This window comes from Hemibagrus wyckioides, linkage group LG01 (genome assembly GCF_019097595.1).
Source record: "Hemibagrus wyckioides isolate EC202008001 linkage group LG01, SWU_Hwy_1.0, whole genome shotgun sequence".
NCBI lineage: Eukaryota > Metazoa > Chordata > Actinopteri > Siluriformes > Bagridae > Hemibagrus > Hemibagrus wyckioides.
This window is the reverse complement of record NC_080710.1, coordinates 12,990,340-13,015,739: the sequence shown is the minus strand read 5'-3', so window position 1 is coordinate 13,015,739 and position 25,400 is coordinate 12,990,340. Positions and strand designations below refer to the sequence as shown.

The 25,400-nt window shown below is 39.6% G+C and overlaps 1 protein-coding gene across 3 annotated transcripts in view; it reads left to right on the top strand.

Annotated features, from left to right (window-relative positions):
- hdac9b (histone deacetylase 9b) overlaps positions 1–16,902 on the top strand; it is a 37,723-nt gene extending 20,821 nt beyond the window's left edge. For 2 of the 3 annotated variants that reach the window (XM_058394087.1, XM_058394103.1), the window contains 10 exons: positions 3,265–3,506; positions 3,649–3,799; positions 4,212–4,335; positions 4,996–5,117; positions 9,197–9,328; positions 9,790–9,905; positions 11,341–11,463; positions 12,422–12,593; positions 13,780–13,997; positions 15,355–16,902. In XM_058394087.1, coding sequence (XP_058250070.1) covers positions 3,265–3,506; positions 3,649–3,799; positions 4,212–4,335; positions 4,996–5,117; positions 9,197–9,328; positions 9,790–9,905; positions 11,341–11,463; positions 12,422–12,593; positions 13,780–13,997; positions 15,355–15,696 — 1,742 coding nt within the window. In that variant the 3' untranslated portion in view covers positions 15,697–16,902. The remainder of the gene's footprint in view (positions 1–3,264; positions 3,507–3,648; positions 3,800–4,211; positions 4,336–4,995; positions 5,118–9,196; positions 9,329–9,789; positions 9,906–11,340; positions 11,464–12,421; positions 12,594–13,779; positions 13,998–15,354) is intronic. The other variant, XM_058394096.1, reaches the window with a different exon arrangement.
- Positions 16,903–25,400: the final 8,498 nt, after the last annotated feature.

Sequence of the window (25,400 nt, the reverse complement as noted above, 5' to 3'; positions counted from 1 at the left end):
ACACTGCTACCCCGCTGTGGCCCTTTTTATACAACCATCTGAAATAGCGAGTAGTAAAAATCAATCAATACAAACAAACTAATAGTAACTCGGTAGGTTATATTACTCTCACACTCTGGATTGTAAGGAAGAAATTGGCTGCCTAGTGCATTACATAAATTCAGCAGGGGACTCTAATTTTTGCCTGAGTTAAAATAGCTAGGTGGCCTCGCGAGTGTGATAGTCTTTCACACATTATCTATATTAAGGGTGTGCTCAGAAAAGCAGTTATATTTAACTAACTTGCTGCTAATTCTGTTTATTTTTTATATTGTTTTTTTTATTTTACCCAACAGCAATTTGCAATACATCAACTGATCTTCTATGTGTAAAATTTGTTACATATGGAATTATCACCTCGATGGCTTAAGGCCAAAAAATAAAGTGTGTATGTGAATAGTGTGTGTGTGTCTGTGTGTTCTGCTGAGAAAAGATACATATGTCACCTTCTGAGGGTGTCAAAACCAGGAGATATAAAAAGCACTGCTGTAATAGGGGACATGCTGTCATAGGCTTGTGTTTATCTTTAATATTATGAAAGATTGACTTTTTCAAGGTCTTGGATAAGGAAAGTGTATTGGGAATACAACAGTAGATCAGGGCACTATGGAGTTAAGAGCCTTTCTCAAGGGCACAAAAACAGCTAAATTTAACCCAGTGTTCCCAATGTTCTGGCTGGAATTTGTATGTAGAACCATAATCCACTGAGCTTTAGCTGATCCCTGTGACTGACCATGGATATGCCTTGTGCAGATCATTGTGCTTGTAATGTATTCCAGTCATTACCGTATTCTACATACTTGAAGCTCTCAGAATAGCACACCTAGATTCTTGTTTTTGTCTTCTTTTAAAGGCAGACCTGGCAATGACATCAGTGGCTTGTTCTATTTTAAAAGGATGACCTCATCAGCATGAGATTTAAACTGGTTTCCAGGCATAATGTACGCGCCAGACTTCCACATCACCCTCATCTCTTCTGTAATGCCACAGTCTGGGTATAGTAAGAGGCAGAGAGCTAGAGTTAGAAAATAAAGAAAAACCTCTCACACAATAAACCTTCCAAACTAATGCTACTATTTGAGCATGAAGCCATACAGGTATGACTTAATCAAGGTGCATCATTTTAATGACAGCACCAGGCCAAGAGTGGGGGGAGACAGGAGATAAATGAGATATTACAGCTGCACGCAACAGGAAACAGCAGGTAACCGTGGCTATTTTTAGCTCCGCAGGGGCAGTGAGCCAGATGCCTGTGACTCAGAGCTGCTGCTCATTGGCTAGATACAGGAAGGATGAAAAGACACAGCAGGGCCATGCTACTAAAGAGCCTGTTTATAAATGCTGTCACAGACCAGCCTTGAGCATTCCCCTATCATACCTACAGGCCCTGAGTGCTGCATCCTTCTGAACTAAACAGGGCTCTTGACTCTTCCAGTAGGCCAGGTTTTATAAAGGAAGCTATGAATTAAGTGCTTAACACAGAGAAAAGGGCCTTTCAAAGTCTTGACACCCAGATCAAGCACATAGTCTGCGTGTGCATGCGTTTGTGGAGTGACAGTATGTAGTGTGTTTCGGAATGCAGTTTTTTTAACGATTGCATGTGTGCCGCTCAATATCTTCAGGAAGATTAGTCCTCGTTATGTTGTCCATGTTGCCATAGCAGCCTGGTTTAGGGTGGTGAATAGGGTGTGTGGGTTTGTCATAGCCCTAGATTGCACCACTTGCTTTTATGTTGCTATTTATACCTGACTCGTCAGTGCCGCATGCAGACATTTTTGACTGCGGCATTCTGAACAACAAAACAGGGTGCTGAAATAGTTTGCCAATAATGGGTGAGCTGCGGCTTGCGTCACTGCAAGTGTCTCACCTTAACAACTTGCATGGAAGAACTGGGGTGTCGCAAATAATCTGGCTTACACAGAGGCTACTGGAGAATTTCAGTTTTTCAGTGACAACAGCAGATGACAGTGTTTGGGTCTGTCTTGTGAGTGTGTGTGTGTGTGTGTGTGTCTTAAAATTTTCACACTGGCCATTGGGCAACCTTTAAAAAGGCTGTAGATGTGCAGATCATAAAAAAACCTGTCATAAAAGCATTTAAAAGATGTGAGATTTAAGATGGAACTGGAATGTGTTTCAGAGCTCGGTATTTTATGAAAATTACATCTGTGTGGTTAGTGTCTTGCTTATAGATTCTTTGCGTTATAAGCCGTTAACTCTAGCTGTTTCACCAAAGGTTATATGGTATCAGTTTTGAAATGTTCTAAAAATGTTATCAGTGAGTCACTCTTTTAGATTTCAGCTTTGACGTTCCAAATGTATGCAGAAAGAAGAGGCATTTACTGGCATACAGACCAACGTGTATATTTGCATATGAGTATGCTTAGATGTCATCGTAACACTCATAGTGGAATAGGGGACTCCTGTTGGTTTGTGGTTTGTAAAATAACCAGCTGTTCTGTCTAACAGAGCTACAGAAACAAAATCGTACTCTATTGGTTGATGCACTATAGGTAACTGAAAAACAGCCAGGAAAGTGTGACATTATTTGTATTCTTCTGTCTTACACACACCCTAGTCCAAGTTTGCCATGCAGCCAGGGTTTTGTTTGCTCTAGAGCTCTTTTTGTAAGACCCATATCTTGGTAATTGCTTATTCCCCCGCAGAGGAGACACGAAGCCGCAGTTGGATATGATGCTTGTTTGCCTCATCCTTTCTGAGTGTGTCATCCAGGCTTGCTATTGATTTCCACTGCCTTGCCGGCTATTTATAGAGCTTCAGGGACCTGAGGGATGCCCTCTTGCTTTGTATCCAGCTTATTATTTGTAATGAGCCACAGGTTGAAGAATATACGAGCAATCTTTCCGTAATGGTGAATGCTTGGAGGAGGGAATATGGCTGGGGAATAAGGGCAAGAAACACACACAAACAGGCCATCCAAATGACAAACAAGGTTATAGCACAGCGCTTTGTGCCAGAGCCAAAAGGGGTCAGCGGGATGGCTGATGCTTGAAGACAGCCTGAGCTGTACATCTTTCAGCTGATAGTAGGGAACTGGTGCTGTACTTTATGTGGAGTAGCTTTTTTTTTCACTACTTGTTGCATTCAAATCAAATGTATGCACACATCCATTCCACCCTCCCTTCTCTACAAATATTGAATGAATGTTGTGGTAACTGTAATATTTCAGACAACAGACTTTTAATCACTCCTCTACCATATTCTCAGTGGATGTTAAGCCTGAAGTACCGCTGGCGCTGGAGCCTGCGTCTCCACTAGACCTGCGGACAGATGTGAGGATGCCGGCCATGGGCTCGGACCCCAATGTGTGGGAGCGACAGCTGCAGCAGGAGCTGCTCCTCATTCAGAAGCAGCAGCAGATCCAGAAACAACTCCTCATAAACGAATTCCAGAAGCAGCATGAGAACCTGATTCGCCAGCACCAGGTCCAGCTGCAGGAGCACCTCAAGGTGAGGACATGACCCTGCTGATGTTGATCTGTCCAGCCAAAAACATGCCCCAGAAATAACCTGTGGCTTATAAAGTATTTCTCTTCCTGCTCGGAAATACTTTTGGTTACACAGAAAACCTTATAACTGATGTATTTCTCAGCTGCAGCAGGAACTGCAAGTGATGAAGCAGCGACAGGAGCAGTTGGAGAAGGAAAGGAAGTTGGAGCAGCAAAACCAGGAAAGGGAACTGGAGAGACATCGGCGCCAGCAGCAGGCCCTAATCATCAGGAGCAAGGAGCGGGCACGAGAGAGTAAGAGTTCAACTCCATCTCGTTACAAAACACAAACATGTCAGTTAGGAGTGACCATGTTAGTGCTTTTTTTTAAAAATTTTTTTTTAACACCGAAGCCTCATCACCTCTCTGTAGGCGCGCTATCTTCATTGTCCAGTAGGGGGAGATGTTTATTCATTTGTTTAATGTGAATTCTAAGCATGACAAAACTTTATTTAGATATGTCATTGAATATATGTGTCATTGTACATATATGTATAGCTAAATAGCCTTAATCAATTCAGTAATTATAAGTACATAGCATTAATGATGTTCTCTTTAAGTGGTGACAGTTTCTTTTTCCCCCTGTCAAAAATGGCTTTACTAAAGCAATGCATGTTCAGCAAAGTGTATGAGCCACAGGATGAGTGCTATCCTTTTTTTCTGACAGGTGCAGTGGCCAGCACAGAAGTTAAGCAGAAACTACAGGAGTTTTTGTTGAATAAAACCACAAAGGACCCAGCTTCCAATGGATCTTGTCATACATTCACACAGAACTCCAAATTGTGGTTCACGTAAGTATAGAAAACCTGACGTCTGCTATCTGGGGGAACACCATGATTTCATTGGAGCTTATTATAGAAGCTAGCTTTATGACTGTGATGATCACAAACAGCTTTGCACTCAAGACTAGAGGTTACGCAATTGCACAGACAGAGAAGGGAAATTTTTTAGAGTCGCACTATCTGGTGTCACCCAGATGAGCGTGGGTTCCCTTTTGAGTCTGGTTCCTCTCAAGGTTTCTTCCTCATATTGTTAAAACAAGTCTTTACCCGTAATACCTTTGGCTTGCTCATTATAAAAACATCTAGAAATGCTTAATTTATATGCTTTTATTTATTTATAAATTACTTTAAAGCTGCTTTGTGACAATATCCACTCTTAAAAAAAGCTATACAAATAAAATAATATCCTATATTATATTTATATACTACTAATATCTTTGATTAATATTTTGGATTTTATACACATGAAAAATTGTATTTTAAATCTGTGATGCTGCTAATAAAAAACTAATTACATTTACAGAAAAGAGTATAGAGGTGTTGGATCACGATAATATTAAGTGCTATATAGTCTAACACCAATGTGAAATTAGGCACTGTGGGACATTAGAGTGATTTATAGCTTGAAGGTTAGTTAAGCAGTTCAGTTTGTGTCTCCTTTCTGTTCAGGGCCTCCCATCACACCTCTCTGGAGCAGAGTTCACCTCCTCTGGGAGGAGTGTCACCGTCGTGCAAATTCCCTTTGCCCTCCCTACCAGACTGCAGAGACGATTTCCCTCTGCGGAAGACTGGTAGGACCAAACAGTGTTTGAAATGTGCATGATGTATGCTTTAATCATTTGCAGCATATCAATGCTAGTATGTATTGCTTACTTAATTCACCAGTGAGTACTTATTGTCCCAAAAATATTTTCTTTGGAAGATTAGATCACATAGTAATCATTCTGATGTGAATTCTTTTTTTATTCTAAACCTTGGATTTACTTTCATCCCCAAAAATGTAAAATCAGCTCTAATGTGAACTCTCAGTCATGTATTCCACAGAAATGGCAGTTCATTTCTAAACTATGTACTAAACTGATATCAATTCTTAGTCATCAATCATTGTAGAAAGGATTTTTTTTTACTAGATACTTTACCCTGGAATGCAGGAGGAGTGACACACTGGTCCAGTGTTTGTGTAACTTTAGTAATTAAATTCTTCCGAGTTCAGTTTTCCTGCTTACCGCCCATAAGCAGTAACATCACATAACTGCTTCACAGAAAGAATAAAGGTAATTCATTTCTCCTGAAGTATGAAAGCCTTCGGTTATTTGAAAAAAATCCCAGACTTTTCACAGAAATCAGCTCAGGTTTGTTGACCCAGCCTGAGAGTAAGCCTCATGGGAAGTCAGCATTAACATGACTTATGGCTCCCTCTTGGTTTTGGTCAGTCGTAAGCTCTCGCCAAGACGAACAGTTCATAGCAGTGCCATGAGGTCACCGAAATGACATTACATTCCTTTCCCCTCATGTCCATTTGAATTATGATGGTAAACAATTATACCGGTTCAATTACTTTCCCACATGCACTAGCGTGTTGTACACAATTTAGAGATCTGGCAACAGAGGTAGAATCCTGAGTCACACCGGTTATTAAAACTAATCTGATATAATAATTTCATATACACAAAAAGAAAGAAGGGTGCTTATTGTCCTCAATTTGTTTATCCCTTTAATTATTGATATGTTAGCATACAAAATGTTTATTCCACAGTCAATTTGTCAGGATTATGGAAAAAAACTTGCCAAAAGGATAAGAGTGTGGAGCCAGTGCTATGCCACAAGAATCCAAGCAGTTCTTGGGTTTGAATTCATAATGCAGGATAATTCAGTTTAGATAGCTTTTAACCACAATTTATATCCTTCTGGGTTAAAGTGAACAGACTGAATTGAATTTCAGACTCTGGTTCAGACAAGTGGGATTGCTGTTCAGTAACAGCACTGTTCCTCTGGTGAATATCTGGTGATGTTGAACATCACAACTAGGTAAAGGTGAATGAGATTGTGCTTCAAATTAAATGTATTTCTCCCTTAAATCCAAATTTATTAAATGTTAGTGGCATGAAACAAGGTTACAGTTGGTTCTAGTCTAAGTCTTGGAAATACAGCTAGGTATAAATATGTGAACCCCCAATGTTTTCAGAGTCAAATAAAGAGAATGCACCTCATTTTTACCTTTCATTTTTCCATCTGTTTTAGTTGTAAAATAAATAAATAAATAAATAAATAAATAAATACATTCACATCACACTAATTTTGAAGGACAATGATAAACAGACACTGAACTCACAGTCACAGCTCCCTGATTGATTCTATCAATTGACAAAAGGAAAAGAAGATTGTCAGCATGTTTACAACTTTTCACCTACTGTTTCTAGACTAGAATAATCCTGTTTTTGGAGCACTGATGCTGCTGTGTACAGGAATAGCCTGGCTTAGTGAGAGGAGAAGAACTACCCTCTCTAGTCTTGCCCCAGTTATCAGCCATGTGGAGCAGGTGCAGCTGAGATGAGGAGGATTTAACTTGGTACATGTGAAACAGTGGATATTTTCAGAGCTTTGCACTAGACTATTCCCCATTGTGTTGCTGTCGTATTCCTCTCTGGATGCAGAGGGACATAATGTGTGTTATGCTAACTGGAAAAACTTTGAGTAACAGAGTAGCAGTGGTGGAGTAATATGGCTCATAAAAGTACAGCTGTTGCATCAGAAGGTTTATATCCCTCGGGTGAGGACGGGTTTGTTTTCTTTGCCTAATGAAAATTAAGCAGACAGGATTAGTAACAAGAGAACGAGGAATGTGAAGCAGAAGATGGCAGTCAAAATCCGTAAACTCAGACAATATATAAAATCTGAATAATAATAGTAATAATAATAGAACAATGTTTTGCTCTAAAATCAGGTTCCTGTTGTAAAAAAATCATCCACCTTCCAACATGTACTGAAACTGTAACAGCACACCAACACACACTTTGAAAAGGGAGAGGAGAAAATATAATAAATTTGCCACTCTGTGTGTGCAGCATACCCTCAGGCAGTGCTTTCAAATGAAATAATGTGATTGATTTATGGGCCTGTTAAACTCCTGCCTCATACATATATTCCTGTTTGGCTTGGCCTTTGGCTCCAGGCGATGTGTCAGCTCTGGCTAAAGTCACACAGGTGTTGTGTCTGCCATTGTAACTGAGCAAAGCATTTTCCTCTTGCATCACAGTCCTGGCCTCCTGCTGTGACCTCAACAACTAAGCCTCCATCTCTGCGGTGATGGGATGCTGTTCCCGTGGTGACGGCTTGTGATGTTAGGTAAAAATAGACAGCAATAAGAGCAGTGTGGGGCGGTAGGAGGATAGGCAAAGGCTCCCTGCGGATCACTTCAGGCTCAGGATTTACATCCCATTACTGCCCTACTGGATGGCACAGCCTGCTGATGCGGCTGCTACGGCTTATGATGAGAGCTGTCTAGCTTTACAATTCGAGCAGAAACCATATCTGCATGTGTCACTTCTTGTTAAAAATGCAGACTAGGAGATGGTTTTTTCCCAGTAGATAACTTGACGCCTTAAACTTTTAAGATTAATATGTAAAAAATTACGGTATATATATATATATATATATATATATATATATATATATATATATATATATATATATATATATATATATATCAGTATTATAAAATTGCAAAACCGATTTAAAATATAGATATAGTCATATTAATATTGTATATTTAGATGAATCTGTTTTCATTGCATGAAGTTATAATAATAATAATAATAATAATAATAATAATAATAATAATAATAATAATAATAATAATAATAATAATACAGTTCAATTTAAATTAGATGTTAAATCAGAACATGTCTAATTAAAACCTAAATTAAATTAAGGATAGAAGGAGGACTGACTCCATATCAAAACCAAAACAAATCTTAGACTCTGTAACCCTTGAAGACCCTTTTTACAATAAATCAATAAAAATAAACCCCTTTTATTTATTATTATTTTTTAAAAGGCAGTCTATATTAAGTACGATATGTTTGGCAACAGGTGCTCACACAAATCTGGACTAATTTAGCATCCTGTCTTTCAAGATGCAGAAAGGGACTAATAGAAGGATTTGCCTAAAGCACAAAGTGTACATTTGGCTGGGTGTTGTTGCTGCTGACTGTACTGGTGGAGTTCACTACACTGTAACACTGCAGTACATGTGGGTGAGAATGACTTTCCTCTTACTCAGCCCGTACTGCTCCCCAGCCTTATGACACAGTTCTCTGGAGGAGCTTACTTACTATACAGCACCATATTACTCATGCTGTATTACTCATAGGATCTCACGCACAGGACAGTTACGGAAAACAGACTTTTATTTTTTCATAACTTGTTACATAAACCTCATGGTGAATGTGGTGTGAATACATATGTAGCTACAGGAGGATTTACAGACAGGAATGTAGGCATGACTGTTACCCTAAATACTGCCTTTGTTTTTGTTTTATATTAACTGCTACTACTGTATTGGGCTTTGGTCAAGTCAGGGAGCAGACCTTTCCACTTCATGTAGCTCTATCTAATTTACTCCAGATGATCTCAAGCATGTTCCAAACCTGTCTCATTTAATCACCCTGAGCAGCCTGTGAGAAGTGTCTGTGCTGTGAGCTTTCTAGCACCTTTGCTACAACTCACAAACTAATTTATCCTTACATGTTTGATCTACCTATTATACAATAAGGCACATACGAATATTGCTCTCTTCTCTGTGTATGCTGTATACGCTGTAGAAAATTATGACCGTGTAATTAAAGTGTTGTGTTTTGTGTTTTTACAGCCTCAGAGCCGAATCTGAAGGTGCGCTCTAGGTTGAAGCAGAAAGTTGCAGAGAGGAGGAGCAGCCCTCTTCTGAGGAGAAAAGAGGGAACTGTCATGACACCCTTCAAAAAACGAGCCTTGGAACTAATGGGTAGGAGATGCGTCTCACTATTTAGCTGCCAATTAGCTTGATTGCTACGACTTTCTGGCTGATTTGTCTTCAGTCCAGTGATCACAGCAGCATGCCAAGACTACTGTTGAGCGAGCTCATTATGTAACAGCTGCTTGGGCTAGTGATAGCTAAGACACCACAGGTTCTGTTGGTTTTTATTTGCCGCATGTTTGTCATTGTGCTAATAACAACTGGCGTGAGTTAATATCACCTATAGTGTTGTTCTTTCAAAGTTATCTGCCTATGGTCCTATTAGCCTGAGTACATGACAAGTGTGGCGTAATACTCAGGTTGAAATTATGAAATTTATTCAAAATGTATCATGGATTTGCAAATGAGAACATAAAAGCAACATTAAATCCATTTGATTTACTACAAAATAGCATTAACCTTTCAGTGTGTACTATCAACATTTTTTTAAAATCTATTTTCATCTACAGAGTCGACAGCGAGTAGCTGCTCCACTGGTTCAGGCCCCAGCTCTCCAAATAGAGCCTCAAGTTTTTCAGGACCTGAAAATGTACTATCACCTCTACCATCCTCCTCTTACTCTGAGGTACAGCCCCTTAAAATGACATCATACCTCCTCTAATAAAAAGGACCGAGATAGGTCAAAGAAGTTTGGTGTAAAATACAAGCTTGCTTTAAGCATTCTGAAAATAAATGGCCTTACATGCATTTCGCAGAACCTACACTACTCTTGTGCAGCTATCAAAACAGAGTAGTCATTGCAGACTTCTGTTGCAGTTCAGTGAAAATGTCTCCCTACACAGGCAATAAAAAATCAGTTGACTTCCTCCTACAAGCCTATGCTCTAAAGCATTGACCCTTTTACTGGCTCTGACACAAACTTCCATTTGCCTGCTGCTTACTGCCCAGTAAACGAGCTACAATATCAGCTGATGGACTGACTCCCAGACCTAGGCAAAAAAGCCCTCTAAACAAAGTGATGTAAATATTTCCAATAGCCCACCCCACTGGACCTGCAGGTATACACAGTATATACATGGCATACACAGTATATTACTCTCCCATTCTCTTACTTTAACCACTGCTGTGTTTGGACTGCCATTTGCCCGTAAGTATAAGCACGGAAGTGTTTTTGTTTGTTGAAGTTCATCAGTTCTGGAAGGTCCTCTGAGTCACTTCCTGATGGCTTCATGGCTCAGTGCTTTCGGGTCCCTCTGGGCCTTCCTCACAAAGCAGTGCATTCTGGGGCATGTGGCAGAAACGACAAGTCTCTGTGCAGCATCAGCTTAGCAGCTGTGTTATTCTTCAACAGTACTGTTTACACTCCCATGGACCTCCAGTACATCGGCTGCCTAGGAATGCCTATTACACCATGATCCAGGGCGTAGGAGGCGGGAGGTTGAGCTTAATTGATCTGCCAGCTGCTGGTAGCCAATGACATGCTAACAACACAAACACGTTGTGCAGCTATTGTATTGACATAGGCCGAGAGTATCACGGATCAGTCCGGTGGGTTGGGGGACTACCCGCAGACAGCAGGCTAGGTGCAAAAGCGAGCCGTGTTTGTGATCTGTTACATTGGGTATCCCCTTTCAGAAGAAACTGCTCCCCTGGGTCATATAAAGGCCGGATATCCACATACAGGTCAGTGAATATGCAGGGGGATTGGAAGAATAAACAGGGCTGCTCCATGACCACATGCTGCTGGACTATCCTGCTGTGCGCAGGAAGAATGACCCAGAGCCAGTAGAGAACATTTCTCTAAAATCAGACATGGTTCCTCCATACCTCAGAACTATCAATACATCATTCTGTCTTCAGAGCTAGATATTATGGGTACTGTCAGAAGTTTGCTGGTTTCATTTGGACTAATCCGGCTCTACTGAGGCAGGAACAAATCTGTCATTCGTCTTAGTACATTAAAGTTTATTTTGCTGCTGCTATTGCTCTTTCCAATGGTCCGTAGTGGGATTCCAAAATAGCTCTGTGTTTCCTTCAATCTCTGTCTTTCTTTCTGTCAGCGTTGGCCCTCACAGCCGAAGTTGCTTGGCTCTGAAGGTTCAGTGTCCGTGTTGAGTCTCTACACATCACCATCTCTGCCTAACATCACGCTAGGCCTCTCCGCTGCCTCCTCCCCCATCGGTGTAAGTTAAATCAGCATTTCATTTCAGGGAATTCAAACAAACAGGCTTTTATAAATGGGTAAATGTTTAGCTGCACACTTCCTTTTTGTCTAGCCAGTAAGTATATGACAACCCATATATATTAATAGTATTTCTAAAAGTGTCAGTGCATGTAATCTTTCAACATTATTATTATTATTATTATTATTATTATTATTATTATTATTATTATATTTGGTATAATAGTAACACTACTATCATGTTTTGATTCCTGAAAGTTGCATCATGTCTATCATCTTACTACATGAACTTTTGCTTTGGTTTTCTTTTGTAACATTCCTCCCCTGAGACACAGTTGAACAGTTCAATTCTACCCACATATGATTAACATTTTTGCTTCTCTGTGTCTGTTAGAGGATTCTGAATGTAAGGTGAATGTTTAGGCTGATAAATGAAAGGAAATGTCATTTAGGGCCCCTGCTCAACTGTGTATTGTGGTGCCTGTTGAAAGACTAGCCATCAGTGGCTGTCTGGATGATATGTGTAGCCTTAGGGTACTGACCCTTGACCTTGGGGGATTTTATAGGCCTTAGATAAATATTGTGCTTAAGTGTCTGGTGTCAGTTGCACTCCACTCTTCCTCAGTCACCTCATCCATTACTCCTGTTTAAAGCGACCAAGCCAGAATAATCAAGTGCAGCTCTAGATAATGTTCAGTGTTTAACCTCACTTTGCATGCCTGTGTGTTCATTCCTGGGAAAAGTGTAAGTTTAAGTCCATCTAACCAAACAAATGGGAGAAAAGAGGTTTTCTGCAGTGCACAGAAAAAACAAGCAGTTTATTCATTGCAAAAAAAATAATAAAAATTCACAGTGTGCAGTAAGTAAGCTCAGCATTCTGCTGTGGTTATAATGTTCAATTTGGTTTAACCACGAATGGCAAAGGGGCTGTCTCATGTAATCTGTGTGTTCCCCCTCAGGCTGGCGAGGGCAGTGGAGTGCTGCCTGTCAGGCAGGGTTTGCCCGCTCAGCTGCTGGGCCCGGTGCCTTTACCAGTCAGCATGGAGAGTAAAGTGAGCAGCAGCCAGCAAGCACTGCTACATCACCTCCTGCAAAAGGAGCAGCTACGCCAGCAGAAGATCTTCTCTACTGGTGAGAACCTCAGTGTGGTCCGGCCCATACTGTCATTAACCCATTACTAACTCCCAGGACTGAATAATGTGGGTCCACATTCACCTTCCTTACTCTCATTTCAGTCCTATGACATGGCAGTTATTGAATAATCATAGTAGTTATTGCATGATGTTCATGATAGCAATTCGCTGCGAATATAAGAAGTTACTGCACCTTAAAACAACAAGGAAATATTTGTCTCTACAACATGAGAAATTACTTTTCTTGCACCATTAATTCACACAGAAAAACTGTGAGGGCAAAGTTTATATATGTGGTAACTTAGTGGTTAAGATGTTGGAATACTAATTGGACGGTTGTTAGTTCAAATCCCAGGCCCACTCAGCTGCCACTACTGGGCCCTTGAGCAAGACCCTTAACCCTCATTTGCTCAGTTGTATAAAATGAGGTAAATTGTAACTTGCTCCTGATAAGTGTGTCTGCTAAATGCCAGGAATGTAAATATATATATGTGGCATCCTGGGAAAAACTTTCACATTTTCACAATTTTTTTTACTATATAAAAGTAAAACATCTTTCACTTTTTCATTCTTCTCTATAAGAAGCAAAGTTAGAGCAATGCAGTAAGATTTCATTCCAATTTCACCACAAATCACTGAAAAACATTCTCTAAAAGTAATGTAATAAATCTACGAATAATAAACACAACCATGAAATCTATGTCTATCATTTTACCCAGATTTATTTACAGCCTAAACCATTGTTTGTAGCAATGTTTGTTAAGTTGACTCCTTATCAAAAAGCATAGGCAAGTATAGAAAATGAGGAAATGATAAGATTTTTAAGGGACCTGAACCTCTAATATACATCCTAGCCCCATGTTTTTGGATGTAGCCATCAAGCATGATTACAAGAAATCATGAAATTAAAAAGAATGTATGTGATATGTAGAAAAGTTTGGTACAAAACCCACTTTTTTCATTATTTTTAGACACTGCTACATCTGACGAGTTTTCCCAGACTGCCACACTCAATCATTTACACGAACAAACATTCTTCTCTAACACAAAAGAGCTGAAAGACAGAAAAGCATTTGACAATACTGTTGTCTTAGTAGTATATGAATTCATATGGTGCCACATTAATAAAATGTTGTATGAAACAGTGTATTCATATACATATCAAATCATTCTTTTTTCTACAGGCCAAAGTGCAGGATCTGTGCATCCTCCCTCTCCTCTGGCCATGACAGAGCGTTCCTCAGGCAGTGTGCGGCCCAAATTACCACGTCACCGGCCCCTGAACCGTACCCAGTCTGCACCATTGCCACAGAGCATACTAGCCCAGCTTGTTATCCAACAGCAGCATCAACACTTCCTCGAGAAGCAAAAACAGTATCAGCAACAGGTCCACATCAATAAGGTACAGCCATGTCACTAAATATAGACCCATATCATTTTCAGCACTGCTTTACCCTCTCAGAAATATATATATATACATTATATTTTAAACTAGTCTTTGGGGTAGTACCATCAAGGGTACATCTTTTGTACATATCTTTCATCTTTAAAAAAAATTGTAGCGTATGTAATTGGACCCTTATACCTGATATATCTTTAAAGCTTTAATCTCGAAGCTATTTTTAAAGCAAACCACATGCGGCTTCCCAGATAAAAGATAGCACGGAAATGTGCACTTTTATTTTCAGTGTGAGAAGATGGAAATTTTGTTCAAATACTCAAACAAACCATATATTTAACTTTCCAAAAAAACTCTCAGTGGTTAAATGCTAGTCTGTATGTGATGTTAGCATAGCTTAGGGGCATCTGTGGTGCTGACATGCCAACATAATCCATAGCATGCATTAATTCAAGTAGAGAGAATACATGCTTTTGTTCCCTTGAGGAAATGTTTGTATTTCTGTGCACAAGCACTGGTGACCCTGGCCATCCGTTTCGCTGCAATTATTCTGCTGAGCATGCGAGGCTAACATACTGAAAGGCCCCATTGTGTGTGGAGCCCATAGATTGATCTGCACTATTACTGGTGAAAGGGCGATGGGAAATTCAAAGCTGGTGCGATTCAAGTGCAATTCTCAGAAACAGAGATCACAGAGCTCTTGTTTTGCTCTCTTAGATTTTTTGTTACGACCTTAGTTGAAAGGATGAAATAAAAAAAAAAAAAACAACGAATTGACTTTAATGCATTATCTGCTACTCTAAGGCATGGATATTGATCTGTAGTGGGACTGATTTATGATTTATGCCGCGTGCTGCAGTGAAAAAACAAAGGCTTACTCATAAACATAGGTTACTGGAACTTACATTTAATGTCAAACTCTGATTTATTTACTCATTTTTTTTTAAAAATGTCCCGGAAAGTAAAGAAACTGAATCCTCAAGGTAGTGCTCCTGCACTCCACAGTAAAACAAGGGATTTTGGGAATGTTTACTAGAATGAGTCTTGATGGAATTTTTACATGAGCTTATGGGCTTTAGAGAGAGGTATAAAATGCCTTTTACTAACGCCTGGACTTACATGCTATTTTTACCTGAACCGGTAGTAAGATAAGATGTAAGCCCAGTTTATCCCATTTACAGACACATTCTTGAGTCTGCTTCTGATCATCTTCACTGCATTAGTAACAGTAAATAAAACTCCTACTGACAGTGAGCCACTAATTTTATAAACCTATCAAGAAACATGACTAATAAAATTCAGATGCTAGTCAACGTCCCTATCTGGCTGACAGAAATCATTTGTTATTTCTCAACTGCAGCTGTTTTCCAAGACCATGGAACAGCTGAGGCAGCCGAATGGGCACCTGCACGAGTCAGACGAGGAAGAGGGAGAGGATGCGTACAATCACCCCATGCAAGAGGACAGCTCGCCCTCTTCTGGTGTCATCCGCAAGTGCAGCCCCAGCCACCGGAGCAGCAACAGCAGCATCCACAGTCCCAGTTTGCTCAGTGAAGAGGATGCTCATGCTAGAGTTATTAGAATCAAACAGGAGCCTGCTGACAGTGATGAGGAAACACATGCCAAAGAGAGTTTAGCAGAGAAGAAGAGTGCTTACCTTCACCAGGTTGAAGGAAGGCTGGTGATTCAGGCTATGAACTGATCTCAGGCATGAGTGCGCACACACACACACACACACACACACTCATAACTCATGCCAGGTTATGCCACCGTAAGCCCTTCTGGACTGTAGACATTTGTGACCTTGTGATGTGATCTCTGTATTGTATGCTGTAATGATCTGTATATAATTTGAATAAGAAGAAAAAAAATCTAAACTGGTATATCTTTTAAAAAAAACCTGAAGAAGCATCTCTGTTTGTAAGAAGACTTTTGAATTGTAATTACTTTGCCCTTTCTACTTTCGATCCACCCAATGGAAAAGAGCTGCGCTAGAGCTCATGTAGAATAATCACAGACTTTTTCCTGCCACTTTATGAACTTTGCATAGTTTTCATTACAGATGATTTTGTTCATTTATTGTTTCCAGCGTAGAGTGCAACAGGAGCACAGCTATAGCATCAGTATCCTCTCTGTTATTGTGTAATAGAGATCTAGAACAGTGCTCTGTGTCCTGGGTTCTCCCAGGGGTCTGTATCAAAGTTGCACTCTGGGCCCAGAGCAGTGCTCGGCTCGGCGGCTCACTCACAGTAAGAGAGGGCTGAGCAGGAAATGCCTGGTGGAAGCCAGGAACCAGAGTGATTCATGAGCACAGGAATGTTGGGAGAGGACGGGTTCAGCGTTCAGCAAAGTCCAAGAGGCCAGTCATGAGCCCTGATTTACTATCGGGGCAAATTACAAAACAAGTAGGGAAACAGTGAAACGCGTCCCTATTTAAAACCAATCATCTCCTCTTTAGGCTGGGATAATGTGTTCACCCTCACATTACAACTTTGATGTCCTTTCCATCTTTGTCTCTATTCAAGGTGTGTTTCCTAATTGCTGATTATTTCTCCTCTCAAAGCGTGGCCAGGTAAACATAACTGTCATATTTCCTTAGCTACCATCTTTCTTGTAACTTTCCATCATTTGTCATGTTTCACCCTGTCAATGTAAAAGCATTAGTGGGAGTAATATTTGTGTGAGATCCTGTGCCACAATGCTGCCACATAAAGGAAAACTTCATTATATGTGACTCACCAGAACGTCTTTAAAAGTGAAGCATTCTGGACATGTCTGCCTGTGTCCTGTTCTCCTGTTCCTCTGTCCAGTAGCAGTAAGCTCTTCTTCACTTCACAGATGTTTGGATGGATCACCATCTCGCTTTATTACTGTCTTTTTAAAAATAAACTACGTTTCCATCCTGTGATCTATGCTAAATATTTGTTTTTAACTAGCCACTATAGGCACTTATATTCCTGTGACTTCAACACAACTGAAATGCTTTTTTTTCCCAGTAGTTTTCAAAAGGACTACTGAATTTGTATTCAGTTTGTTTTTGTGCTTTCTAAAACTGTGTAATAATTTAGATTTGGTTTTTTTTCTATTACTTTAGAATTAATACTGAAGTGTCTGCATACTTTATAGTGTACACCTTTCATTCAAATATGAATAAGATAACTTTTGGACATAACTTGGAGCATGAAGCATATTTTCCATATTTTCAGTGAGTTTTCTCCCCCCACATGTTCAAAACATGCAGCCAAGTAGAGTTGCTTCATTAAGATCTTAAAGTTAGGCATCACTGAGGAGCTCCTGATGGCTAGAATCACTACAAATCATGCAAAAGATGAAGAAATCAAATTAGAATACAAAACTCAAGCAGTGCTGTTGTTGATAACTGGGAAAGGAGTTACCTGAAGCTAAAACTGACAAAACATCAGAGAATTAAGTGTTGCCTAAAGAAGACACTGTTATTGCTGGTGTTAAATTTGAATGAAAATTCAGTTCTAGTTCGAAACATAAATCTGGGTAGTTTCAGGAATGAGTTTAGACAAAATGTTAACTGTCAAAGCCAGGTTCTGCCACGAGTTATTTCTCTCTTCCATCTCGTTGTTCACTTTTACACTTACGAAACTTCAATCAACATCAAATACACAAAGCTGCTGATTGAAAATGAATGCTCTCTGGCAGGGTAGATTTTAGACTTATGGTTATCTTTTACATTGTCCTGAAACCAATTTCATAAACAACTCAGATATTTGAGCTGATTATTATGAATCAAAAGTGTTATAGCAGAAATAAAAAAAAAAGCAAAGAGAAAAAGAAAGATCTGGAGTTACAAGTTCCTGCTTCAGAATCATTTCGGGTATAAGGTATGGAGGTATGAAAACTGCTGTTTCTGACGTTGTTTCCCACACTCACTCATTCAGTCTGTGGGGAGATATGCAGGTCTTTAAAGCTTGGCTTTGCAGGCTTTCTGAGCGGAGCTTTGAAGTGAACTTGAGAGGCACCCAGGCTCTAAAAGAGAACTTAAGATAAAGTGAGCTTCAAGGAATTGATATACAACCTAGGCTAAAGAGAGCAGGCAAACTTTAAGCAATTATCCAGGGTAGGCTTAGTCAGGACCTGGTCAATCCCAACCAACCTACAGCTTATGGTGTGGTGAAACTGCATACACATGGAAAATGTGGCGTGTTTTAAAAAATATTATTAAAAACTATATTCTGCATATAATTTTTATGGCATTCTGATATTCCCTGCTATTATATAATTGTCACTATATAATGCCACCAACACACTGTAAATTTTCTGGGAAAAAAGAAAGACATTTTCATCATTTATTTTTAATCTGAAGTCAGGCAGTGTAGCTAGTCTGTAACTATGACAGTAAAACACCTGTTCAGTAACCTGGTTCCAAACAGTTTTCCACCACTTTCTCTCCAAATTGGCCAACTCTTCCCAACATGCAACAGCTACCAGCCAGAAAGGGAGAGGGTGAAGACGTGCATCCAGTCAACGGAACAGTTACTCAGCATACACAACACACTTAAAATAAATCTCTATCTGCATGCATGACTTCAGAGATGTGAATGACTGGCTAGTGTTGCTGTGATTGCCAGAGGAGAGAGGGTATGACATGTCTCCCATTCTAAAACCATGGCCAGTTTCATCCCTGTCTCCTGGCAACATTGGGATTTGAACGCGTGAGCTTTGGACATTATGGAAAATGATTTTCTGATGTGCCACTCCTACATGATGCAATCCAACCAACCAGAAGAACAAAGTACTTAACACATAAATTTGTTTCAAATAGGCTAATAAATACTTCAACATCTTGATACTTCTACAAAACAAATGAAGTGTACATTTAGTTTGCACTGGTCAGATAAAAAAGAAACACAGTATGTCTTGAGAGCATTCCATCAAAATTTTATCAGCTCTTCAGAGCATACGCTGACATGCCAGTGGAACAGCAAAACATGTTGTGCTCTTTCTCTTTTCTTTCCATTTGCTATGACTAATCTCTACGTGGAGGATATGACTGTCAAGACGCTGCTGGCAGCAAGTGAAGGAAACACTTGGGTTTTTTTCTTAAAGTGACTATTATTAAAAAGACCACCCTAAAGCCAGAATAAAGAGAAAATCATGTGTACTGTGACAGTTCCTCTCCGGATCAGCCTCATTTATTCTGGAACCTTCCTCCTGGCCAGAAACTCCAGGGTTTGGTGTCGACATTATTTCTGCAAACTGTCACACCAAACGTACAAACCATGCTGTCCAGTTGTTCAGCCTGTTCCATGCTGGCTGAAGTTGATTGACTGGCTATAAACCATGCTTTGCTTAGCTGACGGCTCACAGGCATTACATCAATGGAGCAAACACTGTCATCAGATTTCTCGCAAGCTCTATAATATATCTTAGCTGCAGTATAAAGCAGTGGTAACTGCTTGATGAGGACGTGTAGGCTTTCACTGGGTTATCACTACCCATTATGTAAGGCTGTTTGTGGTTTGGGAAGTTTCATGCTGTGTACTCAAGGAGCCTGTCAGTAGATGTGAGTGTGTTATGAGCTTGGAACTATGAAACACCAGTAGAAGTCCGTTTTTTTCTCATAACCAGCAAGGAAGAGAAAAACAAGGCCCTTAAGCCTCTTCTAGTCACACACAGACTGTGCGTGTAGAGCTGGTCAACTCCATCAAACCTGTAATCTCGGTCTTAGTAAGATTGATCTCTCTTTTCAAGTTTAATGAGAAAGGGGAGTGACGCAGAGAGCCGCCCTGCCACTTTCAAAGGCTGAGAAGACCTGCTCTGTCTCACAATCAGATGGCTTGCCCTGATAGGTGATACTGAGGAAGAGCAGCAGACCACAGATGAAGACTCCTATTGAAGGAAATGACCACGCTACAGTACTTTAACATGTAGAAAGTGTGAGTGTTTGAAAAAGGGACTTTAAAAACAGGCTGACAGAAATAAGGAGGAAGGAGAAAGAGGAGGAGCAAGAGAGAGGGACAAAGACAAACAGCCTGAGACAAATCATGAGTGAAAGAATGAGAGAGAAAGTAAAGTGACAGAAAAGCAGGCATCTTCAGGATTGCAGGCTTTTGATTTCTGAGGCCAGGCGTCTTTTATGTGCCTGCCTCCCCAGCCTGAGCATGTGTGTGCTCCAGCTCTCATAAAGCATCTCCGTGGCTATGGAACTCTCAAACAGTTGGATGAGGCTTGTTTTTAAAGTGTTGCCTGAACGCACTGCCAGGCTAAAACTGCACCCCGAGGGCTCGTAAGCCTGTGATTTCTGCTCCACGCTGGAGCCATGGGCTTTATCCTGCTTCCAACTCAATTCTCTCTATGTCACTGGCAATGTGTTTGATACGTGGAGCAGTGTGGGGCTATACTCTGATGAGACTGAGAAATCAGTCCACGCTGGCTTCATCCATAATTGTGTTTGAGTGAACCACATTCTGGTGTTGTTACTGTTAAAATGATAAAATGATATTAATACTAAAGGCTTTCCAATGCACTATATTTCATTCTGAGTGATAGGAAAACAGCCGGGCTGATGTCATAGCCATTACTCCTCCAGAAACGGACAGAATGTGAAAACATCTAACAGGAGAGAAATGCAAGCCTTCAAAATGTTTGTTACAGTCTCAAACAAAGCACGAAAATGGTTTTGGCCATAAACCTCTTGTGCTTGGAGAGTGATGAATGAGCAAAAAGTCATGTTTTGTTGCATTTGAACTACAGTATCTGGCCACAACCTTGGCCTTTTTCACTGTCACTGATCCTAAGGGGTTTCCTCAGGCTTGTACACCACAAAGAATAGAGAGTCTTTCTTTCTCTCTAGTATACGTCATTAAGCAGCCTCAGTAGAGAACATCTGGGTAAGAAAAATAGAGGTGTGTGGCTGTTTAGACACACACAACTAGTAGGAAATGTAAGACTTCAAAACTCCATTACTGTTGCGCCTTGCCATGCGTTGGTGCTCTGCTTAAATCACGTCACTCTTGAGCACTAGATATAACTGCAGGGTGCCCTTGGATTTTAAATACCACTTTTTCAAGGTCATGTCAGTGTATGTAACAGAGGGACAGTAAAAACAACCATGAAAGATGCTTCCCAAACCCACTGTGAAGCTTATATTAAATGCACATGATTAATCACACTAAGGAGTTGCACAGAACTACTGGCCAGGTTCATGCTTCACTTGATGGACATAAAACTACAGCACAAAAATTCCATTACAATTCTTGAATTATTTTCCCTCAGCAGCACATCACTCAAGTTTAAATACTTAAGAGACACTTAAGATGCACATAATTATATCCTGTAGGTCTTATCAAAAATGTTTTTAAAATCCTAGGCCACTGATTCATGCAAAGCAAATGTTTGCTTTACACCATAACCTCTGGAATATACTTTCATTGAGCATTTTATTTGGAACACTATACTAATACTGGGTAAGGTCTCTTCAATTCTTTATGGTACTGATTCAGCAAGATGTTGGAAACTTTGCTTTGGGATTTTGGACCATGTTGATGTGATTCACAAAATTCTTACAGATTTTTAGGAGCACTTTCATGCTGCAAATCTGGGAAGGTCACTGAACTCATTGTCATGTTCATGATACCAGTTTGAGACAGCATTTGCTTTGGGGCATGGTGCATTATCATGTTGGAAGTAACTAATAGAAGATGGTAAAATGTGGCCATGAAGTGATGCACATACTCAGCAGCAATACTCATATAGGCTTTGAGCATCAGGTTATGATTGATTAGTGTTAACAGTCTAAAGTGTGCCAAGAAATCATTCCCCACACCATTACACCACCTTCACCAGCCTGCACTGTTGACACAAGGGTCCAGGGATTTATGCTGATTCAAACCAAATGCTGACTCTACCACCTGTGTGTCTCAGCAGAATTCAAGATTCATCAGACCAGCCTACATTTTTCCAGTCTTCAGTTGTCTAGTTTTGGTGAGTTTGTGCACACTGCACCCTTGGTTTTCTATTCTTGTCTGAAAGCAATGGAACCTAATGAGATCTCCTGCTTTTGTAGTTTTTCTGCTCACCATAACTGAACAAGGTGGTTAATCTGAGTTACTGTTGTTTTTCTGTCAGCTTGAACCAGTCTGGCAATTCTCCACTTATCTCTCTTATCAGCATTGCATTTCTGTCCACAGAAATGCTGCTCATTGAATGTTTTTTTCTTTATTGCATCATTCTGGGTAAACTCTAGAGACTGTTGCGTGTGAAAATCCCAGAAGATCAACAGTTCAGAGAAATGCTTAAACTAGCCTGTCTAGCACCATTAGTCATGCCATGGTCAAGATCATGTTTTTCCTCCGTTCTGTTCATTTCCTGAAGCTGCTGGCTCAGATCTGCGTGATTTTATGCACTGCACTACTGCCACATGATTGGCTGATTAGATAATTGCATGAATAAACAGGTGTTCCTAATAAAGTGCTCAGTTAGTGTAGATGTCTATGGGGACAATGTTTTACAAAAAAACTGCACATCACAATAGCAAGCATCTCTCTCTCTCTCTCTCTCTCTCTCTCTCTCTCTCTCTCTGAAATGAAATTCCAAGAACTAATCTATCCTCATTATCACTAATACTCTGTACTTTGAGAAAAGCTTTACTCTATATACTTTCTTTTTTGTTTCTGCGTTTCCAACGTCATTCATTGTTTAGCTGGTGTCTGTGCAACCGCAGTGTAAGTAAAACAAACAGCAAGTAGGCCACGTTCACCTCTCTGTGTCAAAGGCTAACATATGAAGGATGATTCAACTAAATTACACTTTTAAGCAACTCTTTTACGCTGCTTTGGCTCACATCTGCTGGAGACTTTATATCTTTGTCCAAAATGCTGTAGGGACCGTGGCTGATGTTTATTCTAACATGGCTGGTTCATGCAGGCTGAAAATAATGGATGACAGAGATTTCTGTGGCAGCGTTGCTCGATTTTTTTGAATGCTCTGCCTGAAAAGCTGACAGTGGGCTTCCTTAAAACCTCAATAAAAGGATTACGAATAATAATAATAATAATAATAATAATAACCACAATTATTATTATTATTATTATTATTATTATTATTATTATTATTATTATTATTATTATTATTATTATTATTATAAACTGGTAGAGCATCTTTGTCAGCTGAGAAGTGTTGCTAGAAAGGCAACAGTTTATTAATTTTTGCTGCTAATGCTACATAGACAAATTGTTTATAAGTGATATTTGTAAATATGGAAAGTATTTTTAAATGACGCAGCAGTTACGAAATGTGAAAATTTCAGCCAAGGATTAGTCAAGTAATAAAGAAGATGGTAAATAACATACCTGCTGGTAAAGACGGTCTTTCAGTAGGTTTCAACAGGGAAAATTTAGGATACTGTAATAAATGTACACCATAAAATATACCAATATATATAAGTTTCTGAATTTTTTTGAGGGAAGGAAACTATAAACCATATCTGAGTAATTCAAGAACTATCAAATACTTAAAGTTCATTCCAGGAGACATGATAAGATATAGTACGTAAGATATAGTAAGTATAGTATATGGAAAATCTGATAGAACATTAGAAATTATATCTGAAGTGTATTTCTAGAAACAGAGCAAATCTATTTCTATTACACAAATGTTGCCGAATGTTTTGTTGTCTTTTGTCTTTTGTGCCTGTTCTTTTCTTGACCCACCCAGTTTGACCTTAACATTTTATAATGTCTGGATGATCCTCTCTGTTTATCCATTGGCCCATCCCTTTTTCATACATATACTAACATCTGAGTGAAATGCAGCAATGGCTTTTTTCTGATGAGAGAGTTGACAGTGTTTCTGTCATGATTTTGAGGGAACCTGTTCCCAGTTCCTCTTCCTGGGATCAAGTCAATTGACTGTACAGAATGGAACAGTTTGTAATCTAGCAGCGTTAACAGTAGCTTTATTAATGTTTTGAGTCTCAGTTGGCCTGTATCTAATCTGCCATGAATAATTCCAAGTGCTAGTGGACTTGGGAAGATAACAGGTGGTTAGATATATAGTTGCTGTCTGCATGCTGGACAAGGTTTGAGCAACAAGCTGGCTGTGGATCTCAGGAACTGAGCTGCTCACATTTTTCTGATTGGAATGCCCTTTTTGTCACTCTGGCAGCACCCGCATACCATATAAATACCAACAATTTCACACATTTCTCATTCCTGGTTCTTCTAGTTGTAAAATGTATATAAACAAATTAAATGGTATGGTGATTTGAGTCACAATACAGTCTTCGAAAAAAGAATGACTCTGTCCAGAACTGATATTTATTTGTTCATTTATTCATTAATTCCTCAGTAAATGCTTTTTGGCCTAGTCAGGGTAACGGTAGATCCCGAGCTTATACTGAGAACATTTGGGAAAAAGCAAGAGTATTTACCCTGATGGAACAAAACTGATATCACTGATATAATTCCTTTAAAACACACACACACACACACACACACAAACACACACACACAAATCCAACTACATTACATAGACATTTACAATTACAATTACAAGTTACAAAAGGGAATTGTGATCAAATATTCCAATACACTCTCTTACTAGCAGTCAATTTTTATCCTCTACATAATTTTTCATGAAGAGGATAAAAAACTCTACAGCAAGTTAAAAATAGACTTTATATAGATCCACCTTTCACCTGCAGAACAAAAGAGAGGCCAGAAAATATTGAAATCATTTTCCAGCTGTGTCTGTTGAAAAAAAAAAAAAACCCTGAAACTTGGAAGGACCACAGCTTATATTTCGTAGAATGCTGTCATCATCTTCAAACAGCTCCAGGCAAGTTTTGTTATCGTTTACATCTTGGAAGGAACCGTGCGCCTTTTCCTTAAATTGATAACAGATTGCCTGGGCTCTTCTGGGATGCCTGAGTACTGGGATGGCTTTTGAAGGAAGGGGCGGGGCAGGGCGGGGGGATGGGAGGGTTGTAGGGTTAGTCAGTAAGTGCCTGAAATGCCTCAATGTGTGATGGAAGTCTAAGGCTAGATGGAAAATGACAGGAAACAGACCTTTGCCCAACCAAGGTAATAAGGGATAAAAGAGTATAAAAGAGTCCAGGGATATTAAAATAACAAAATATTTCAGAGAACAACACAACAAAATAATGGGATATGTGTCAAACATGTTTGAATTTCATTTTGATTACATGAGATGTGTAATTTGAGCTTTGCTATTTCAGATCATTTCCATTATCCATCATTTCCTTTTTCTGTGGAATTATCCAAGCAAGTCAGTCATCTTTTGATAGATGCACACCTTTCTGCTAGTGCAAGTGACAGACCCCATTCAAGTTCTGGCACAAGATGAAGAAGAATGTTCTTAATAAAAAAATATCTGGCGTCCTTGAAGACAGAGTATGAGAGCATATATCCTTTT